This window comes from Ovis aries, chromosome 2 (genome assembly GCF_016772045.2).
Source record: "Ovis aries strain OAR_USU_Benz2616 breed Rambouillet chromosome 2, ARS-UI_Ramb_v3.0, whole genome shotgun sequence".
Lineage (NCBI taxonomy): Eukaryota > Metazoa > Chordata > Mammalia > Artiodactyla > Bovidae > Ovis > Ovis aries.
Window position 1 is genome coordinate 220,610,791 of NC_056055.1, and position 20,047 is coordinate 220,630,837.

General features: G+C 51.4%; 1 protein-coding gene across 8 annotated transcripts; it reads right to left on the reverse strand.

The window, feature by feature from the left end:
* Positions 1–541: 541 nt before the first annotated feature.
* Positions 542–19,867, reverse strand: ZNF142 (zinc finger protein 142). 8 transcript variants are annotated; one of them, XR_009599645.1, is made up of 11 exons: positions 19,835–19,867; positions 19,427–19,579; positions 16,200–16,513; positions 13,470–14,069; positions 12,052–12,186; positions 10,102–10,926; positions 7,602–7,779; positions 3,730–6,655; positions 2,867–2,972; positions 2,383–2,471; positions 1,485–2,268 (listed from the first exon to the last, which is right to left on the reverse strand). XR_009599645.1 is itself a non-coding variant. In XM_027965185.2 (10 exons), the coding sequence occupies exons 3-10, from the start codon at positions 16,480–16,482 to the stop codon at positions 1,009–1,011; spliced, it is 5,523 nt and encodes a 1,840-aa protein (XP_027820986.1). In that variant the 5' UTR covers positions 16,483–16,513; positions 19,427–19,579; positions 19,835–19,867; the 3' UTR covers positions 542–1,008. The 8 variants fall into 8 exon arrangements, 7 of the variants coding, with proteins under 7 accessions (XP_027820986.1, XP_042100170.1, XP_027820985.1 ...); XM_027965185.2 differs by lacking the exons at positions 1,485–2,268; positions 2,383–2,471 and adding an exon at positions 542–1,478; XM_042244236.1 differs by lacking the exons at positions 1,485–2,268; positions 2,383–2,471 and adding an exon at positions 542–1,478 and having other exon boundaries at positions 19,410–19,579.
* Positions 19,868–20,047: the final 180 nt, after the last annotated feature.

A 20,047-nucleotide genomic window follows, 5' to 3' on the forward strand; every position in this document is an offset into this window, starting at 1 on the left:
GTAAAAGGAGAGACAGAGAGTTACATGATCCCAGCCTTCCTAAAGAGTTGGCCTGGAATAGTCTTGCTTTATGTCTGGTGTCTCAGCATAATTATTAATAGTATCCTCTTTGATTTCCCCAGTGTGTCCCAGTTTAGATGATTCATGATACAGTCACTGTGAAGCATCGACAGAATTCTGGGTGAGAGATTTACCTCCCCAACTGTCTGTCTTCCACTATCCTGTGCTTTAACTCCAGTCCAGCAGCTGAGCTGGTCTGAGGATGCTGCTGAGTTAACGCTGCTTCTACGAGAGGCTGAGTAGGTAGCAATCCTCCATCTACTGGAAGACAAAGGGATTTGGAAATAAGGAGCAGGGCAAGGGCTAACTCAGGCTCTAGGACAGACAGAAGGCAGACCTGGTCCTCTTTCAGAACCAATCACTCAGCAAAGATGGAAGGAGACAAAGGAGTGACGGAGGCCTGAGAGGGGACAGGGCAGACTGAGAGACAGCCTGGCAGTATTAAAGTCGGGGACATGGAAGAGTCTATATAAGCTACGAATCATTTAACCATGCTTTATGAAGCAGGGGGCACAACGGCACATGCGGTTAGATACAACTGTTTTGAGGATGCTGAGGAAATAGGAACTTGACACAGTTAAGAAGGAAAGAGATGAAATGGGTAATCCACGATCTTATAGCCAGGGACTTTGGTGGGGCGATGGTGAAGAAATTAGGAACACACAGGTCAAAAACACAGTGTGCCTCAACAGAAATCAATTTGTGGTCCAGGTCTCTCTTTTATATCAACTTCCAAGTACTATGGGCCAGATTCCCAGGAGGGTTCCAGCCTCATTTATGCCCTGAAGCCAGCCCCTCCCACAGCCCTGAGCTCCTAAGGCTAGCTCTGGGTCCAGTCTGCACATGGGTCCACACCCTCCTCGTGTCTGGGAGGTGTGGGGGCTCAGCCCTTGGGTCCAGTCTGCACATGGGTCCACACCCTCCTCGTGTCTGGGAGGTGGGGGGTGCTCAGCCCTCGGGTCCAGTGGGCAGAGCAGCAGGAGCAGGCGGGCCAGGGTCTTCGAGTTGCACGTCGTGCAGATGCACTGTGGGAGTGGTGGGGTCTTTGCCCACGCCTTGGTTGGGGTCAGCCTGGTCAGGGTGGTGCCTGCGCACGTGCTTGACCACCTGGAATTTCTGCTTGGCCTTGTAGCTGCAGAGGCGGCAGAAGAAGGGGTGGCGGTCGGTGTGGGTGAGGGCGTGATGGCGCAGGCCGGCGGCCCAGCGGAAAGCCCGGTGGCACACATTGCACACATAGGGCTTGGCCTCGCTGTGCTTGCGCAGGTGGGTGCGCAGCAGGAAGCGCGTCTTGAAGGCCTTGCCACACTGCTCACACATGAAGGCCCGAGCTTCCCGGTGCCGTGTCTCCTGGTGCACGCGCAGCGCGTCGGCCCGGTTGGTGCAGTACTCACACTCGGGACACTGGTATGGCTTCAGTCCTGTGGGACGGGGGAAGGACAGGGAATGGGTCACCACTGAAAGAGGTGGAACAGGATCAGTGGACCAGAAGTGCCACTGTGATCCTGGCACATAAGGAACACAGCCAGCCAGCTGACAAAGGACCATGTCTCTGGCATGTTCCGATCCTGTCTGATGTGCTCCCCTTCTTCCAGATAATCCCTTGTAGACAGTGGGTGCTCAATGGATGCTGGTAACTAACTGGACCCCTAAGTAGCCATCTGACAGCAGTAAAGACTCAAATATACTAAGTTTTCTACAAGCGGAATTCCAACCCCCTTTTGGTCCTGGGTCTTCCTCCCAAACCCTCCCATCAAGGCCACCACGAGAAAACCACCAGAGAAATCCTAGCTGAGGGACCTTCCACAGAGTCCTTGAGCAATCCTCAGAATTGTCAAGGTCATCAAAGTACAGAAAGTCTGAGAAACTGTGCGTCCCAGAGGAGCCCAAGGAGACGTGACAACTCAAGGTTGGGTGGGGTCCGGGGTCAGAGGAGGATGTTGAGGGAAAAGCAAGACAAGTGAAATCAACTCTGGGCTTCCCTGGTGGCTCAGATGGTAGAGACTCTGCCTGCAGTGCGGAAGACCTGGGTTCGATCCCTGAGTCAATAAGATCCCCTGGAGGAGGAAATGGCAACCCACTCCAGTATTCTTGCCTGGAGAATCCTATGGACACAGTAGCCTGGCAGGCTACAGTCCATGGGGTCGTGGAGAGTCGGACACAGCTGAGCGACTTTCACTTTGGTCCTGGAGTACGCATGGAACTGGGAATCTATTTAAATACAATTCCTTGTTCAACTCAGGAAGTAAAAGAAAATACTTAAGAGGGAAGAGGTAGAGGTAAAAAGTAGTGGTATCTATAGAGGCAGAGGGTCTTGAAATGCACCTGGTTAATTCCCTTACAGGGTGGGCCATATGCAGCAATCAAGACACACCATCATTAACCCATCTCTGAGAACCTGTGGTCCACGGATTCTACTCAGGAGGGAAAAAAAGGACAAGTTAAAACAGGAGAGCCCTCTACTTTCTCCTCCTCACTCACGATAGTTCCATCCTGTTTCCACAGGAACCAGGTAGATCTGGTTCCTCATGCTCGAGTTGGGGCTTCTCAACAGGAAGGGGGTGACCGTGTGCCACAATCCCCTGGGGAGGTTTTGCAAAGCACACATGCCCAGACCCCCAGGTTCACCTCTCCTGATTCTGATAGGCTTTCAGTGGGTTGGGAAGTTATTCTGGCTTTTCAGTTGATCCCTGATGTGAAAACTGATATGCACCCCAAATCTGCATAATGACACACACCACCTCGGGGAGGCTGGGTGTGCCAGGGCACAGTGGAGCCCCTCGGGCCTGTGAAAACCATGCAGACTCACCTGTGTGCTTGGTCATGTGGTACTTGAGCTGGTTGACCCACTTGCACTTGTAGCCACAGTCAGGGCACAGATACTTCCGTTCCTCCTTGTGAATCCGCATATGGTACTGGAGGAGAGAAGAGCAGAGAGCACCCAGAGAACATGCGCCTAATGGGTACTCACTGGATGTGGAAATAGGGTGAACAGGCAGAGAAACTGCTGGCAGATAATCCTGTTCCCTGCACCAAGCCGACCCATTCCCTCCGCTGCCAATCGGGTCCCCAAGGCCAGTCGCTTGGACACCACCCTGATCCATTTGGCCAACCTCAGGTATACCTGATCTCAGCTCTGCCACTCATTTAGCTGTGTTTTTGGGCAACCTAACTCCTAATTCTCAGTTTATTAATCTGTAAAATGGGAACAGTGAAAGTAACTATTTCGTATTTTCGTAAGGATTAAAATTAATGCCCAACATACAGTGTAAGTGATCAAAAAATGTTAGCTATTATTATCTAGATTATCTATAACCTATTACATGCCTTTATCACATGCCAAGCATATATTATGGAATTCTATCTTTTTTTTTTGGCTACGTGGCATGGGGAATCTTAGTTCCCTGACCAGGGATTGAACCTAAGCCCCCTGCACTGGGAGCACAGAGTCTTAACCACTGGACCACCAGGAAGTCCTGGAATTCTACCTTTGTAACCACCCTATGCAATACTATCCCCTTTTCTCACAGATGAGGAACCTGAGGCTTGGAGAAGTTAAGGGACTTGACCCAAGTCACAGAGCTGATACTTGGAAGAGTCAGGATTAGAGAACCTAGGTGGTTTTAACTCTGCAGCCTGCCTTCCTCCCGCTTCCATGGCCCCTGGCCTTACCTTGAGGCGAGAGGGGTCCGCACAGGCATAGGGACAGAGGTGACAGCGGTAGGGCTTTTCCCCGGTGTGGATACGGCTGTGCCAGGTGATCTTCTGCCGGTTCTTGGTGCTGTAAGCACAGTCCGTGCACTTGTAGAGCCGGGTGCCCCCGTGCCCTTTCACATGGTGATCAAGCACCAGCTGGTGGCGGCAGGCAAAGTCACAGAAGGGGCAGCGCAGAGGGGGCTGGCCAGAGTCCCCCTCCCCGGCCGAGGCTGCAGCTGCCTTGGAAGTCTCCTCGTGCTGCTCCAAGTAGTGCTTCACCAGGCCCACCCGCTCCCGGGCAGCAAAGTCACAGAGCTGGCAGCGGTGGCTGAAATGCTGCTGCCTCCGGTGCTCGTCCAGTGCCGGCCGGCTAGGGAAGGCCTCCTGGCAGGCCCCACACTCGAGCCGGGGGTGCTGCTTCCGGGTGTGCCCCCGTAGGCTGGCGGGGCTGGCGCACAGCAGCCCGCAGCGGGTGCAGTGCAGGGGGCCCTCGGCGGCCTCTGCCAGAGAGCCGGGGGTGGGCAGCGTGGGCTCTGGATGCCGGCGCAGTGCGTGCTGCTTGAGCGCTGTCTCAGAGCTGAACTGGGCTTCGCACTGAGGGCAGGCAAAGGCCGGGGTGCCCTGGTGGCAGCTGTTGACGTGGCGGGTGATGTCATGGCGGAGGTAGCCGCTGTAGTCACAGAGAGGACAGAAGTGGGTAGGCGTTTTGTCATGCACCCTCAGCTGGTGCAGGCGCAGTTTGGAGTTGGTACCGAACGTCTGAGGACAGGAGTTGCAGCGGATGCGGCCAACCCCTGTGTGTCGGGACTGGTGGGCCTCGAGCCGGTACCTTCGGGTGGTGGAGAAGTCACAGAAGGGGCACTGATGTGGCTTCACCCCCTCGTGCTTCAGCCGTCTGTGCTGCTGCAGGCACCGGCTCTGCTTACACGTGAAGCCACAGTCCCCGCACTGCAGAGGGGGCCGGGGGCCTCGGGCCGGGGTGGCGGCGGGGTGCCGGCGCTTCTGGTGGAGCCTCAGGGCAGCAGCAGCAGGAGCAGTGAAGGGGCAGAGGCCGCAGTGCAGCTCTCCAGAGGGCTCCAGGGGGCAGCCCCGGGTCTGGTGAGTCCGCAGAGCCCGCTCCTGCTGACAGCTAAAGGGACACGTGGGGCAGGAGAAGCGGGCCGCCTTCTGCTTTGGCAGCAGAGCCGGCTCCCCATCCCCCAGGCTGCGCTCTGTATTCCCACTGCTCAGGGGTGCAGAATCCCCGCCGCTCAGGGGGGACAGGGCAGGCTGGGTCTGGACGGCCCCGCGCTTTCCTCCCCCGCCACGTCCACCCCGGCAGCCCTCAGTCACGTGAGAGGTGATGGAGGAGAGGCGAGAGCAGAGGAACGCGCATGAGTTGCAGTGAAACTTGCCCTGCTCGAAGTGGAACTTCTCAGGGGCCTCTGAGGGTGAGGAGTCTCCCACAGGAGGGACTGTAGAGCCAGAGGGCACAGCAAGAGGCTCCCCTATCTTCTCTGGCTCCCTAGAAGGCTCAGAAGGAGCATCTCTTGGGAGCATGATCTCTTCTAATGGTGCAGCTGGGGTCTTCCCGCCTTCTGCATCCTCTGAGGCCGGGGTGCTTAGGGGCAGAGGCTGCAGAGTAATGGGTGAATCTGGTCTGGGCAAGCCTTTGTTCTTTCTGAGCAGAACGGGGCACTTCTTCAGCAGGTGCGTGCTGAGGCCACGCTGCTGCTTAAAGCTAGCGCCACACTCGGGGCAGAGCAGGGGCTCTCGGCGGCCCTGGCACCCAGCCCTGGAGTGCAGACTCAGGGCCTTTTCCCGGCGGGTGATGAATGGGCAGTGTGGGCAGCGGAAAGCTCTCCCCTCTGCCTGAATCACGACCATCTGGACTCGCCCTTCCAGCACCAATGCCTCTGCCTGCTCTTTGTCCTGCCTCCTTAGGGCCTTGAGTAATGACTCGGATTCAGGGAGCTGGGGCAGGGGTGCTGTCTCAGTGGGTGTAGTTGCCTTGAAGGTTCCCACCCAGTCATCTGGGGGCTCCTCTGAGGAAGGAGGATTGGTTGGGGGCTGAGAGATTGGCTTTTCCAGAATGGGCTCTTCAGCACCCAAGTCAGAAGTTCCAGCACCCTCAAAGGTAGACAGCTCTGTCAAAGTTCCCTCTGGCCCTTCCAGGCTCAGGGGCCCCGGGGGATCCAGGGGCCTGAACTCCACAGGAGCTGTCTCGGTGACTTCCTCAAGGGGTGGGTCAGCCACAGGTCCCAGCTCGACCCCCAGGGCCTCGAGGTGTAGTGTGCAGCCGCCCTCATCTACCTCCGCTGGACTGGGGCTGCCAACCAGGTCATCCCCCTGGGGAACCTCGCTGCGGTCCTGTTTCTCAGCACTGCCCTCCTCACTGGTCTCTGGCAGGGCCTGGATCAGGGTGGGGTCCATTACAGCCCCTCGGTCGTGGTCCGGCCCCTCAGGCTGGGCAGACAGTTGACTTGCAGGCTCTGAGTCTGGTGAGGGTGTTGGGCACTGCCTGGCCCCTTCTGGCTCCTGGCTGGCACAGCGGAGCTGCCAGACCTGGTCGCCGGGCACGTAGCCATGGGCCTTGCGCTTGTGGAAGAAGAGTGTGGTGTTGCTGAAGGTGCGGTAGTCACAGAGGGCACAGCGGAACTCGCGGAGGCGGGTGTGCTTGCAGTTCTCGTGGCTCAGCAGCGCCTGCTTGTGGCGGCTCTGGTAGCTGCAGTAGCGGCAGGGGTAGAGCGGCACTGGCGTCCCGGGGTGGTGCTGGGAAGCCATGTGCTTCTGCAGCTCATACTTCCGCTTGCAGGCGAAGGCACACACCTCACACATCAGGGACTTACCCTGGTGCCGCAGCTTGTGGCTGCTCAGCTGATCGGCCCGGTGGCAGCGGTAGGAGCACTGGTTGCACTGGTATCTGGCAAAGAGGGAAAGATCAGTTATTGAGTTACTCATGCCACTACCAGTCACTCAAAATTCATATCATGGGCCAGGTTCCACATTCACTTGTACATGTGTCATCTGATTTATTTAAAACATTTTCTTAAGTCTTTATTAAATTTGTTACAATATTGCTTCTGTTTTGTTTTGTTTTTTTGGCCACGAGACATGTGGGATCTTGGTTCCCCAACTAGGGATCAAACCCGTACCTGGTGCATTGGAAGGCAAAGACCACTTCACTGCCAGGGAAGTCCCTCCTCATCTAATAGAATCGTCTTTTCTGCTACCCTATGAACTAGGTATCTCCATTTTATCAGTGAGGAGACTAAGGCATAGAAGTTAATAACTTGCTTCAAGTTACAAAGGAAGTGAAGGGCAGAGACAGTCTAGCTTCAGGGCTTGTGTTCTAACTCTTAATCTATGTTTCTTCCTAAAGGGAAGATATCATGAATCAGCAAACTTCTGTAGACTTCCAGGGTGCTGACATGGCTACAGCCCCTCGGGCAGGTTTCTGCACCGACTTCCCGCTCTCCACAGAGGCGTGAAAGCTAAGGAGAGACTTCCTAGCCAGCTGAACCCAGAGGGGAACTTGTCGGGATGTGGAAGTGCCAGGATTGGGGTCACAAGCATAGCCCATCTATGTCACCAGGACTGGGCTCAGAGCTCAAATGACACCTCAGTCTCCGGGCCTCCGGGCCTCTCCTCTGGGTCTGCGCTCCCTTCCCTGAGCCCAGAGAGGTCTCACTGTGCAGCCTGGGCCACAGGCAGAGGTCAGCTGAAGGCAGTGTTACAGAAATGACAGGAGCAGAGGGGTATGAGGAGGGGTCTCTCGGGGCCGGAAGAGAGATGGGGCTGGGAGCCGACTTTAGCCAGCTTAACCCCAGGTCACTGGGCGGGGGAGGGAGGCACACATGCGCTCATGCCTGAGGTCGCCTGCGTGTTTGCGCATGTGCACGCTGAGGTAGTGCTTCCACTTGGTGACGTAGCCGCACTCGGTACACATGTAATCCTTGGTGTTGGAGTGGGTCAGCATGTGCTTGGACAGGTAGCTCACGTCTCGGCAAGTGAAGTCGCACAGTTCACACTTGTGGGGCTTCTCACCTGTGGGGGTGGGGTGAGCGGGGAGAGGACACAGGTCAGACATGGAGCGACTGAGGGACGCCCTGATGCCCGGCAGGAGCGGAAGCTGAGGTGCTGATGGCAGAGTCAACACTGCCCCATGGCCCTCTCAGATGACCTCGCCTCCACCCCGAAACCAGGGAAGATGGGCAGAAACAAAGACCCAGCTTAAAAACAAAAAACAAAAAACAAAAAAAAACAAAGACCCAGCTTTTCTCAAAGTCAGTTCTAGATTTGTTATACAGCTTACTGGCACTGATGGCCAACTGCTCCACTTAGCCCAATTCACTTAGTTTTGTGGAAGAGGAGGAGGAAAAAATTAGGTAATATGACATAGTGGTTAACAACTCTGGAGTCCAACACAGTCATAAAGATATTAATAGCTGACATTTACACAGTGCTCACTATGTGCCAGGCGCCTTTCTGAGCACTTTATAAAAATGCCTCCCCTTACTGAATCCTCACAACCGCCCTGCGAGGCAGGTGTTCTGATTACCCCATTTTACAGAGGAAGAAGCTGAGGCACAGAGAAACCATAGAGCGATTAGGCAGTGGTTGAAATTCCACATTACTACTGTGTGGCCTTGGGCAGGTCATTTATCATTATCAGTTTCCTGGTTTCCAAAAAGGTGGGGGGGGGGGAAGGTAGGGGGAGGGGGCGACACAAAAATACTGACCTCACATAGTAGACATAAAGTTTAAATAAGATGCCCAGAGGACTCAAGGACGAGCAGTCCTTGTAAGTTGGTCAAGACCTGGCGCTGACTGGTGAGGCTGGGGCCATATTCCTTTCAAGACCTTTCCCTGAGGCCCCTGCTACCCACTCAGCTCCTCCCCTGATGGTGAAAGAAAAGCAACCAGCTGGCTCTGGTTCTAATACCAGCTGTGGGATCCTGAAACGGGCCATTTAAATGTTCAGGGTCTCTCATCTTCACCTGCCTTCCTCACAAGATTGTTATGAATAATAAATATGAAAGAACTCTGTAAACTGGAAAGCGCTACACAAACATACCTCAGAGACATTGTGGGCTCAGTTCCAGACCATTGCAGTAAAGCATATACTGCAACAAGGCGAATCACACAAATTTCATGGTTTCCCAGTACACATAAAAACGTTATGTTCACGTGCTGCACTGAAGTCTATCAAGTGTGTAACAGCATTCTAACAAAACAATGTGCATGCCTTGATTAAAAAATACTGCTGAAAAATGCTAACCATCACCTGGCAATGCAGGGTTGCCACAAACCTTCCATTTATAAAAAACACAGTATCTTCTAAGAATAGTAAAGTGAAGTACAATAAAAGAAAATACGCCTATATTGACGTGAGGTTTTAAGAAAGGCCCCCCGAAATGAGATTTTGTGACTAAAGCCTGTATAGAAATGAACTGTTTAATGGGAACAACAATGGCTTTGCCACAAGCTGCCTAAAAACTGGCCTCCCAAACTAAAGAATCTTTGATGAGATTTTTTAGATGTCTGGTCAATTCACCGATACTTACATAAAGATCACAAATGGGCAGATGCTATATAGCTAGGGAGCCTGAATTGGTTTTTACTCAAAGTATCAGTAATGCTGATAACCAGTTAAAAAGTCTGAGCTGAAAAGCCTGCAACTTTCTGGTCATGAGACGTGATCATCTTTCAGTGTCACGGCTGCCAAGGCTGTAACATGTGAGGGTGGCTCAGCCCCCTCAGCCCCATCTCTCACAGCCCATCAGAACTTGGGTTACAAAGGCAGCCATCTGTCCTGGTTTGGGCTTCTTTGCTTTAACAGGCTGGGTAAACATGCCTGACTAGGGGTGGGCAGAACCCACCAGGGCATTAAAGGTGAGGCACAAGAGCACAGTGTCTGAGGAAAGTGAAAGTGAAGTTGCTCAGTTGTGTCCGACTCTTTGCGACCCCATGGATTGTAGCCTACCAGGCTCCTCCAGCCATAGAATTTTCCATGCAAGAGTACTGGAGTGGGTTGCCATTTCCTTCCCCAGGGGATCTTCCTGACCCAGGGACTGAACCCAGGTCTCCTGCATTGCAGGTAGATGCTTTACCATCTGAGCCACCAGGGAAGCCCCTGGGTCAGAAAGCCTGGATTCAAACCCTAGCTTGACCACTTTCTGAGCTGACGGACATTCAGCTTAAGGCTCATTTGTGAACTTCAGATGCTAGCTTTACCTCATGAGTCCTATGCAACATATGCAAAGCCCCACCACATGCCCGGCACACACGGAAAGCTCCCATTTGCTGCCATCATCACCATCATCGCCCCCACAACATGGAGCGAGGGAAGGGCGGAAGCCATCTCACCGGTGTGCAGCAGCATGTGGCGGATGAGCACCCTCTTGTGGGCAGTGGCAAAGCTGCACTCAGGGCACTGGTGGATCTTCTCGTGAGCGTGCATCTTGCCCACATGGTCCTGGTAGGCCACCGGGTTGAAGGTGGCAAAGGGACAGAAGGTGCAGCGCAGCTCTTCACTGCCGGGGTGGCCCTGCTTCTTGTGTTTGCGGAACAGGTGCTTGTTGGAGCAGGCGAAGTCACAGTGGGGGCAGTGGAAGGCATAGTGGCTCTTGTGGTGGGCCTCCATGGCTTCCACCGTGGCGAAGAGCATGGGGCACGAGTGGTGGCGGCACTCCACGGCCCGCACCCCGTGCGTCTCCTTCAGGTGCTTCACGAAGGCCTTGCGGTCGGGTGCCGTGTGGCCGCAGCCCTCCTGGAAGCAGCGGAGGGGCAGTGGCTCGGCCGCGGCGGCCGCAGTGTGGCTCTTGAGGTGCTCCTTCAGGGCCTGGCTGAGGCGGAACTCCTCCCGGCAGACGGGACAGGCGTAGGTGTCCGAGTAGAAGTTGGAGATGTCCTCGTGCATGCTGGCCATGTGGCGGTTGAGGGCGTTCCTCTCTACGGCGCTGTAGTGGCACAGCGGGCAGCGGTGGGCCTTCTGGCCCAGTTCCCGCAGCAGGTGGGTCTTGAGCTTGCTCTTACTGGTGAAGAACTTCTGGCAGTTGGGGCACTGGAGACTGGGGTCTGGGAAGTGGAGGTGCAGGTGCTCCACCAGGTGAGTTCGCTTCTTGAAGCAGCGCTTGCATTCTGGACACATGTGGGTCTTGAAGAGGGACTCGGGGCCAGAAGCCACAGTGCCTGGGAGAGGGAAAACGGAGGGGAGGGTTGGCAATGAGATTCTTCGATAGGCCAGGGACTGACCGTATAATAGGAGAACCACAGTCTGCCCAGACAAAACGTGCATGCCTGCATGGCCTCGTTCCTTTCTCTCCCGGAAACCAAACAGTAGCATCTCAAACTCTGCAGGCTCAAAGAAGAGACAAGACATATTCAAGTATTTAGAGAAACAAAATCACAAGGACTTCTCAGACCATGCTGTGGCCTGTAAGAAGTGCTTCACCCAGCCACCCTCTATTCCTAAGCCTCTATCCAGAAAAGCTCAAAAGAACAATCTTGATGGAACATTCTTGTTCCTCCTACCCTCCATGGGGGCAGGTGGAAGAATCAGGAGGGCTGGTTGGAAGGAGAAGGACCTCACAGGGAGTGAGCAGAGGGAAGACAAGGTAAAGTACTCTTACTTCTGAATACTCCGGTCAGAGAGCTGGTAATAAATATAATCAGATCCTTCCTGGTCATCTGTTGGTAAATATGCTCCCTGTGGGATGGGCTTCAAATGCTGTTCTACTCAGATGGAAAACTGAGAATGCAAGGGTTCAGAAATGCAGTCTTAGGGGGCTCAATGTCAGACAAGACAAGCTGCCAGTCAATAACCTTTGGCATCTTTGTTCTATGAATATCACCCTCTCTCCTCACAGAAGAGCCTTTTGCCTGAGGAAAACCAACTCCAAAAGCAAATGCTATTTACCTTTCACCTCCATCACCAGGGGCTTCCCAGGTGGTACCAGTGATAAAGAACCTACCTGTCAATGTAAGAAGCACAGGTTCAATCCCTGGGTCGGGAAGATCCCCTGGAGGAGGGCACAGCAACCCACTCCAGTATTCATGTCTGGAAAAATCCCATGGACAGAGAAGCCTGGCAGGCTAGGGGGTCGCACAGAGTCAGACTGAAGCGACTTTAGCGCAGATGCGCTGTGTCACTAGGGACTGTGCCCATCTATCACTTCCCCACTAGCTGTGTCGAACAAGAATGTTAGAAACGAAGGATGCGAACCAAAACTCAGAAAACCAAACCCCAGGCCTCAATGCCAGACCCCACCAGTCTGTTCCTCCCCACCGAGAGGTTCAAGCCCATCATGTCATTACCTTCCAGCTCCAGGGCTTTCTGGGAGCTCTTCCGGCTAGCACGCTCCTCTTCCTCCTCTTCCACTGACTCCTGCCCAGGTGAGGGCGCTCCTGTCTCCTCTGAAGTCTCTCCCATTCCTGGAGGCACTTTGGGAGCTGCAAGTGCAAAGAACTGGATGACTAGAGAAGCCAGCGCAGCATGGAGTGCTTGAATTTCCCTCTTACTAGCCGGGAAGAATCACCTCTCACCGTGTAGCCTAAGAAAATCCCGGGTTCTAAGCACACACGTTTATTCCCACAGGGACAGAAAGACCAGGAGCTAAGCTGTTAGTCATGCTCCAATCTAAAGTAAGTCAAGGGCTCTAATAGTGTCTCAGACAGTAAAGATCCATCTGCAATGCGGGAGACCTGGTTTCAATCCCTGGGGTGGGGAGATCCGCTGGACATGGGAACAGCCACCCACTCCAGTATACTGGCCTGGAGAATCCCATAGACAGAGTAGCCTGCCAGGCTATAGTTCATGGGATCACAAAGAGTTGGACATGACTAAGGGAATTTCACTTTCACAAAGTAAATCAAACCTCAGATAACACCAAACTCAGACCCCTTGAAGGTAAGAGCTTTGAGGTCACTGGAGTGGGGAGAGGGGCACAGAGGTAGAGGAGGACAGACTAGACTGTACTTCCTTGACTCAGGTCCCCAGGGCTAACAGCTAGTGGCTCATTGTGGGCGAATATTCCTGACGTCTAAACTGTCTACTGCAAAATCCAACTCAGCAATTCAGGGACACACCCTGCGCTCCAAACCCATTCCTTCTATCCCTCAATAGAGGCAGCTGCCACGGTTAAGGCAAAGATGTATGACTTTTTCATTCCAGGAAAGAAGAATCTTCTGTTTGCACCAGAGCACAAATCAGTGTTAGCAAGCCAAATTCTCTCATCAGAACCCTGGCCCCGCTGGTCTGATTTCTCTATTTCCTCCTGCTCCTCTACTCACCTCACGCTCTCTTTTTGAGACCAAGAGGAATAAGAATCACTGAAGCACCACCTCCACTGAAGGTTTCTTTTTGAAATAACCCCAGCTTCTCCTGCCCAGTTCCACTTGCTCTAACAGGAGTCCACAAGCATTCCACCAGTGGCTATAGCCACTGACGGGCAAGGCAATTTAGCTTCTGCCCTCAGAAAGTTCTGAGATGGATCAGAAGAGATGTTGGTTAAATCACTTCAGTGCAGCCTAAGCCAATCTTCAGTCACTGTCTGCCTGGTCCAGAATGTCTAGATGCCTTCCCACGTCGGTCAGTAATCCTGACCTCCTGAGCCACTACTCTGGATTTTCTTAAATTCATGCATACATTCATGGCATCTGTAACATCAGCCTCTTCTACAGACCAACTGCAGCTGTGTTCCAGGCAGGGGACTGCTGGGCCCTTGACTTCATACCTGGCAGCAACTCCTGGGAAGGAAGACCCATTACAGCAGACGGTTCTCGCTGCGTCCCAGCCCCATGACTCCGCTGATGCTGCCGGAAGAGTTTGACGTTGGAGCCCACGAAGCTGCAGCGGTTGCAGTGGAAAGGGTAATGGGTCTGCCGATGCAGCTCCATGCCCTGCTGGCTCCCAAAGAGCAGGGGGCAGCCCCGGAAGGAACAAGGCACTGGAAGCGCTCTGTGGGTCTGCCTCAGGTGCTGGTGGAGCTCCTTGCGATCTTGAGTGGAGAACACACAGCCAGATTCTGGGCAGGAGAAGGTGTCAGGGGTGCCCCAGTGCATCTTGAAGTGGCTCTTCAGGGTCTGGGGTTGGGCAAACTCTTGTCTACACACAGGGCATGGCAGGGGGCTATCTGGTGGGCTCTGGCCCTGCAGAGGGCCGGGGAGAGTGAGGTTGCTGGGGGGCAGCTCTACAGAGCAGGGCGGGGTAGGGAGGCCCTGCACGGGCTGAATAAGTGTCTCAGTGCACTGGTGCAAGGCCAGCAGAGTGGGCTCTGCGAAGCTCTGCTGACAGCGCTCACAGAAGTACACCTCCACCACCTTTACCAGGACACCTGTAGGCAGAGGACCGACAGAGAAAGGCACAGAATCAGACAGAATGAGACTCAGAGGAGTTAGTTACCAGCAGAAAATAAAAGTGGATCTTTTCATGTCTGCGGAATGGAGATGGCTTAAGTCTGATTCTATGCCTGACTGTAAGCCCCTAAGGTCAAGGACAGTCTATCTTACATGATACTCAACACAAAGTAGGCATTTCATAAATATTTGTGAAGTGGATGTAACAAGCATTAACCAAATCCAAAAAGCATTAAGAAAAGGTAATATATTTTGCCCAAATGAAAAATTAGAAACGCTCACAAGAAGAAAATGACAATCTGGGGGTAACGTCTGTGACATACATGACAATACATATATTTACTTTTATACGCTGTGAAAAGACTTTCAAATGCACAGTGACTCGTAAAGTGGAGGACATCCTTTCTGAAATGAGCCAAATCTCATTTACAGTAATTGCTGCCATTTCTTAAGTAATGGCAGGACCTTGACAAAGAAAGGCTTAGGAAAATATTCTTACTTGGTCCTCCAACTGCCCTATGAGAAGAGGGACCTGGGATTCTGCAAGGTTAAGGCCACCATGCTTGTTAATGGTGGAGTCCAGGTTTGTCCTGCATTCTGGTGGTCTTTTTTCTCTTTATACTTTTCTTTGTTTAAATAAAAATCCAGTGCAATAGCACATCTATGTAAGAATATCCACCTCCCGGCCTCACACACACAATTTGGTCTATATCTTTTCAGGCCTCATAGGGGTCACATTTTAATAATTTTTTTTTTCTTTGCTATATATCAAAGATATTTTTATCTAAAAGTAGTACATTTAGATCTCATATTTTTTTTGTCCAGTTCATAATACTTCAGAGCATGGACAGAGAAAAATGAAATCACCCTTACTGATGGATATCTGGGTTGTTTCCAAACACTGTAAAGAAAGCTGCCCTACACATCCTTATTCCTGTATCTTTGTGCACATATGTGACACATTCTATAGACCATTCTGTATCCCTAGAAGTGGAATTCCTGGGTCAGAGTACACTCATTTAAATTTTGTTATGTGGATAAACTGACCTTCAAAAGATCACACTAATTTATACTCTCCATAAACTATAAGATAGGGTCTGCTTCCCATAGCCTCACCAACACTAGTTTAAAAAAAAAAAAAAAAAAGCTTGATTTTTGCCCAAGTGTTGCAAAATAGAAGTGGCATCTCATAGGTACTTTTAACTGGAATTTGTCTTTTAGAGAGATTATGGTTAGTGACTTTTTTTTTTAGTGAATTGCATGTAGGTTTCTTCCCCCCTCCCTTTTTTTTAAGAAAAGAAAAAAACAAAACTGTTTCTTTTTCTTATTGTTCAGCTCTTTGAATTTTAAAGATATTAACTCTTCTTATATATTACAAGTGTCTTTCTAGGTTCCTTCTCAATTTATTTATTATTTCTTTCACCACATTAAAGTTTAGAAATGTTATACGATTAAACCAGCTAATCCTTCCCAGTATTCTTTGCACATTGACAAGCAAAACTGGTACAATTGTAGCTGGAAGATGACAGTTAAAAAATGGGGAAGCTACCCAAAAATAAGAAGTTATAGATGTAGGAAGAATAACAGGGAGAATCTTTCTTCTAACATAAATTGTTCAATTCCCAGTCATAACGCATGCCTTGGGTGAGTTAAATATGTTATCCACAAGAAATCAGAGCAGGGAAATAGCAGATTACCTCTAGGAAGCCCTGCCAAGCCCTGGGTGGTGGAGAGAGGCTAGGCCTTTTGCTTAACCCCTGGCTACAGTCCCTGGGTGGGAGGGTCAACGTGGAGAAAAGAATCCCTGAGGACTATAGCAGTAAGAATTGGGCAGAGGTGTCAGAAAGGTCTTCCCTCCTGGATTACCGCCTAGCAGACGTGAAGCCCTCTCAGGGATAGACTGCCAAGAGCCTGGTACAAGTTGTGCACCACCTTGCCAGCCTCCAATAAACATTCACCAACTGCAAATCAAATTACAACATCTCTAAGTATAAAAATAGGATGCTATCTTGTGTCTTCATCTTGTTTATAGGCAAGGATCAAAAATAGCACAGACAAATAACTCAGGCTTGCTTATCCTACTGTCCTCTGAGCAACTGTGTTTATACCTGGAGTCTCTCCAGGAGCACCTGGGGACAGATTTCCAGCTACGGCTTCCACAATGATCTCCATGTTCCCTGTGTCCTCTTCAGTGGCTGTGGCTTCTACCAACAGGCAGCCTGGGTCAGGAGGCAAAGGTGGAGGGTTTGCAGAAGGACAGGGGCTATGGACAGGCTCTAGGATTCCATGGTTAGAGAGAGGTGGGGGGATCAGCAGTAGCTCAGGGCACAGTCCATCCATCTCCCCAGTGCTGTTGGCTGGCTGTGAGTCCAACACGGTGTCTGTCATCATCACCAGTTTCTGTGCTGTGGCCTCTTATATGCTGATAAACCAACCAGAAGAAAAATCAAACAACATATAATTAGATCTCTCACTTTCTTCCCAGTTGGGGTGGGTGCACAGCCTAATGCCTGCCCCAATTAGGCATCTCCTTGCATGGCAGCATGCCATATCTAGTTAACATAGACATTTTCAAGACAATATTTACCTGGAGAAGGAAATGGCAACCCACTCCAGTATTCTTGCCTGGGATATCTCATGGACAGAGGAGCTTGGGGGGACTACAGTCTAGGGTATTGCAAAGAACTGGACACAACTTAACAACTGAACAACAACACACAATCAGACAGATTGTGATTTTTTAACTTTACAATATTGTATTGGTTTTGCCATACATTGACATGAATCCGCCATGGGTGTACATGTGTTCCCCATCCTGAACCCCGCTCCCACCTCCCTCCCCATCCCATCCCTCTGGGTCATCCCAGTGCACCAGCCCCACGCACGCTGTATCATGCATCGAACCTGGAATGGTGATTCGTTTCACATGTGATAATTTACATGTTTCAATGCCATTCTCTCAAATCATCCTGCCCTCACCCTCTCCCACAGAGTCCCACATCTGTGTCTCTTTTGCTGTCTTGCATACAGGGTTATCGTTACCATCTTTCTAAATTCCATATATATGCGTTAGTATACTGCACTGGTGTTTTTCTTTCTGGCTTACTTCACTCTGTATAATAGGCTCCATTTTCAGGAAATATCTCTTGACAGAAATGTGGCATAAAATGGAAAGTGAAGTGACCTAGCAATATGGAATACAGAGTTTTGTAAGAAATTAAAACTTGTGTATAGAATAATAGTTGCAAATATTCAAACAATAAAGTCCATGGCTAAAGGAGAAAAAAAGAAGACAATGTTTAGAACAAAGGCATTAAAATGATAATAGGGGTCAATATAGGAACGAGACAAGAAATTGTGACCCATATACTAAACATTGTTTCTTGGAGCTAAGTGAGGTTTGTCATATCAGTAAGCAATTTGGGTCTCGGTTCTCTTATCTGCAACAAAATTGGATGGGGCCAAGCTATCAGGGCTTCCCTGATACCTCAGCTGGTAAAGACTCCACCTACCATGCAGGACACCCCGGTTCAATTCTTAGGTTGGGAAGATTCGCCAGAGAAGGTATAGGCTATTCAGTATTCTTGTGACTCAGCTGGTAAATAATCTGCCTGCAATGTGGGAGACCTGGGTTCGATCCCTGGGTAGGGATGATCCCCTGGAGAAGGGAAAGGCTACCCACTCCAGTATTCTGGCCTGGAGAATTCCATGGACTGTATAGTCCATGGGGTTGCAAAGAGTCAGACACAACTAAGCGACTTTCACTTTCACTTTCAAGGGATCTCAGAGGTCCCTTCCCCTCTTAACATCTTAGGATCTCACTATTCCTTAGCTCAAAGCCCTTCCTGCATGATCTGGCCCTGCTGCCCTCTCTAGATTCATCTCCCACCTCTCTCTGAGCCAGTGATTCAACTTTTCATTGATTTGCCCTTTCCCAGACTCACCACATTCTCTTCTGCTTCTATATACTATACATTTCTCAGCTTGCTGGGCCTTCTCCCCTCTGTCATCTCTCTTGTCTGGCTAACCAACTCCTAACTATCCTTTGAGAATCTGTACAGGGACTTCCCTGGTAGTCCAGTAGCTAAGACTGGCGATCCCAATGCAGGGGTCCCTGATCAGGGAACTAGATCCCACGTACCACAACTAGGAGTTTGCAAGCCACAAGTAAGATCAAAGATAACTCAGACCTAGAGCAGCCAAATAAATAAATGTCACTTTACTATGATGGCATCCTGACACGGTTCATCTAAGTTTCTCTCTCTAGGGTCCTCATGGCACCTCGTACATAGCTCTACCAGAAACATGTCATACTGCACTATTGTTTACTTGTCAGTCTCCCTCCCTGGACTTGGAGCTTTCTGAGTGGATTTTACTGAAGTTATCACGTCACTGAACATAAACCACAACAGCCTATGCAAGTCAGACAAGGGATTCTAATGAAGAACTGTGATGCAGTGGTAAAGAATCTGCCTGCCAATGCAGGAGATACAAGAGACACAAGTTTGATCCCTGCATCGGGAAGATCCCCTGGCGTAGGAAATGGCAACCCATTCCAGTATGCTTGCCTGGGAAATTTCAAGGACAGAGGAGCCTGACGGGCCACAGTCCATGTGGTCACAAAGAGTTGGACACGACTAAGCACACACTCACACACAGTTAAGAACCGCAGACACAGAGATGCAAGGCTAGGCTTCTACTAAGATAACAAACCAGAGGCGCCTTATGTATAAAGTAACACATCTGGAGAAATTTCTCATTCATTGACTATGACCTAATATTGAACACTGGAACTCAACTCAGAAGTGAATGTCAACTAAATTGCATATCCTGTTATACACTGCTAAAATTAGTTTGCGCTGAGTAATTAGGAATTAAGGATGATAGTATAATCACTCCATGAAACTGAGCCATGAAGGTCAGGTAAGGGATGCCTAGGGCTAGAAAATCATTTTGTACATGAGAATTCTGCAACTCAAAGCCTCAGATTAGGGAAATTTAGAAGGTGGTAGAGCAGCGCACTTCCGCCCTCAGAGGGTTCTCTGGAAACCACTGACTCCACTTATCGCTGCTCTAAGGAATCTTCCAGCTCCAGTAATAATTGCCTTAACGGTGAGCCAAGGGGTGCCGTCTAGACTGAGAACCGTCAGCCGCTGGAAGGCCGAGTGAGGTGGGACACAGGTGGGCACAAGAGAAGAAATGAGGTTATCTTCGGGGCAGCGGTACCGAGGAAGAGAAAGGACACATTAAGGCAGAGAGAAGGCCTGGGGAAAGGGTGAGATCGAGTCTGGGGACCAAGGCATCCGATTTCCACTCGCCTGTGGGCTCTACTCACTGCGTGGCCTTCGGCAGATTGTAGTTCCCTCGCTTCCCGGGATGTCAGCTTTCCTGTTTGTAAAGTGGAGGCGAAGACAGCCTCCACATCGTTGGGCGGGAGCGGGAATCACAATTGCCGGCAAACGGGAAAACCGTCTTGTAACCTGCGAGGCTAAGGAGGGAGCATCGTCATGCTTACTGTCCTAAGGAGAGGCAGCGTGTAACCGGGTGGGGTCCACAGCAATGACGCCGGCAGTGGTGAGCTGATGCGCCGGGGCCTCGTTCGTCGCCGCGCTCCCTTCTGCACTTCTCCCGAGCTTTCCCATCGCCCAGGCCTACCTCTCATTCTGCGGTTTCAGAAACTTTTGCCTCCGGCCTGCTCCGCCCGCACTCCCTATTAGTTCCCGCCCCGCAGCCTCCGGCTTACCTCCAGCCCTAGGCGGGCAGGAGCCTCATCTCTATGGTCGTCCAGCGGCTGGAGTGGCCTCCCGGGACTCTCTTTGTGCGACCGCCTCCGGCCCAGAAGCCTCCAGGACCGCGGCATATGGAGGCCGCTCTCTCTTTCTTTGTGAGGCTGGTGGAGTACTTTCTCTATGGTTCTTCCTATCTTTTCCCCACCCAGCCCCCACCTCCCCTGGCC

Bases quoted from the DNA above. Each gene is read 5' to 3' on its own strand.
- ZNF142 (XM_027965185.2), bottom strand. From the start codon at position 16,482: ATGATGACAGACACCGTGTTGGACTCACAGCCAGCCAACAGCACTGGG. The intron at 12,187-13,469 runs GTATGAAGTCAA...TTGCACTTGCAG, and splicing joins TTCCCAGGAGTTGCTGCCAG to CTCCCAAAGTGCCTCCAGGA. The intron at 6,656-7,601 runs GCATGAGCGCAT...CCTCTTTGCCAG, and splicing joins AAACACGCAGGCGACCTCAG to ATACCAGTGCAACCAGTGCT.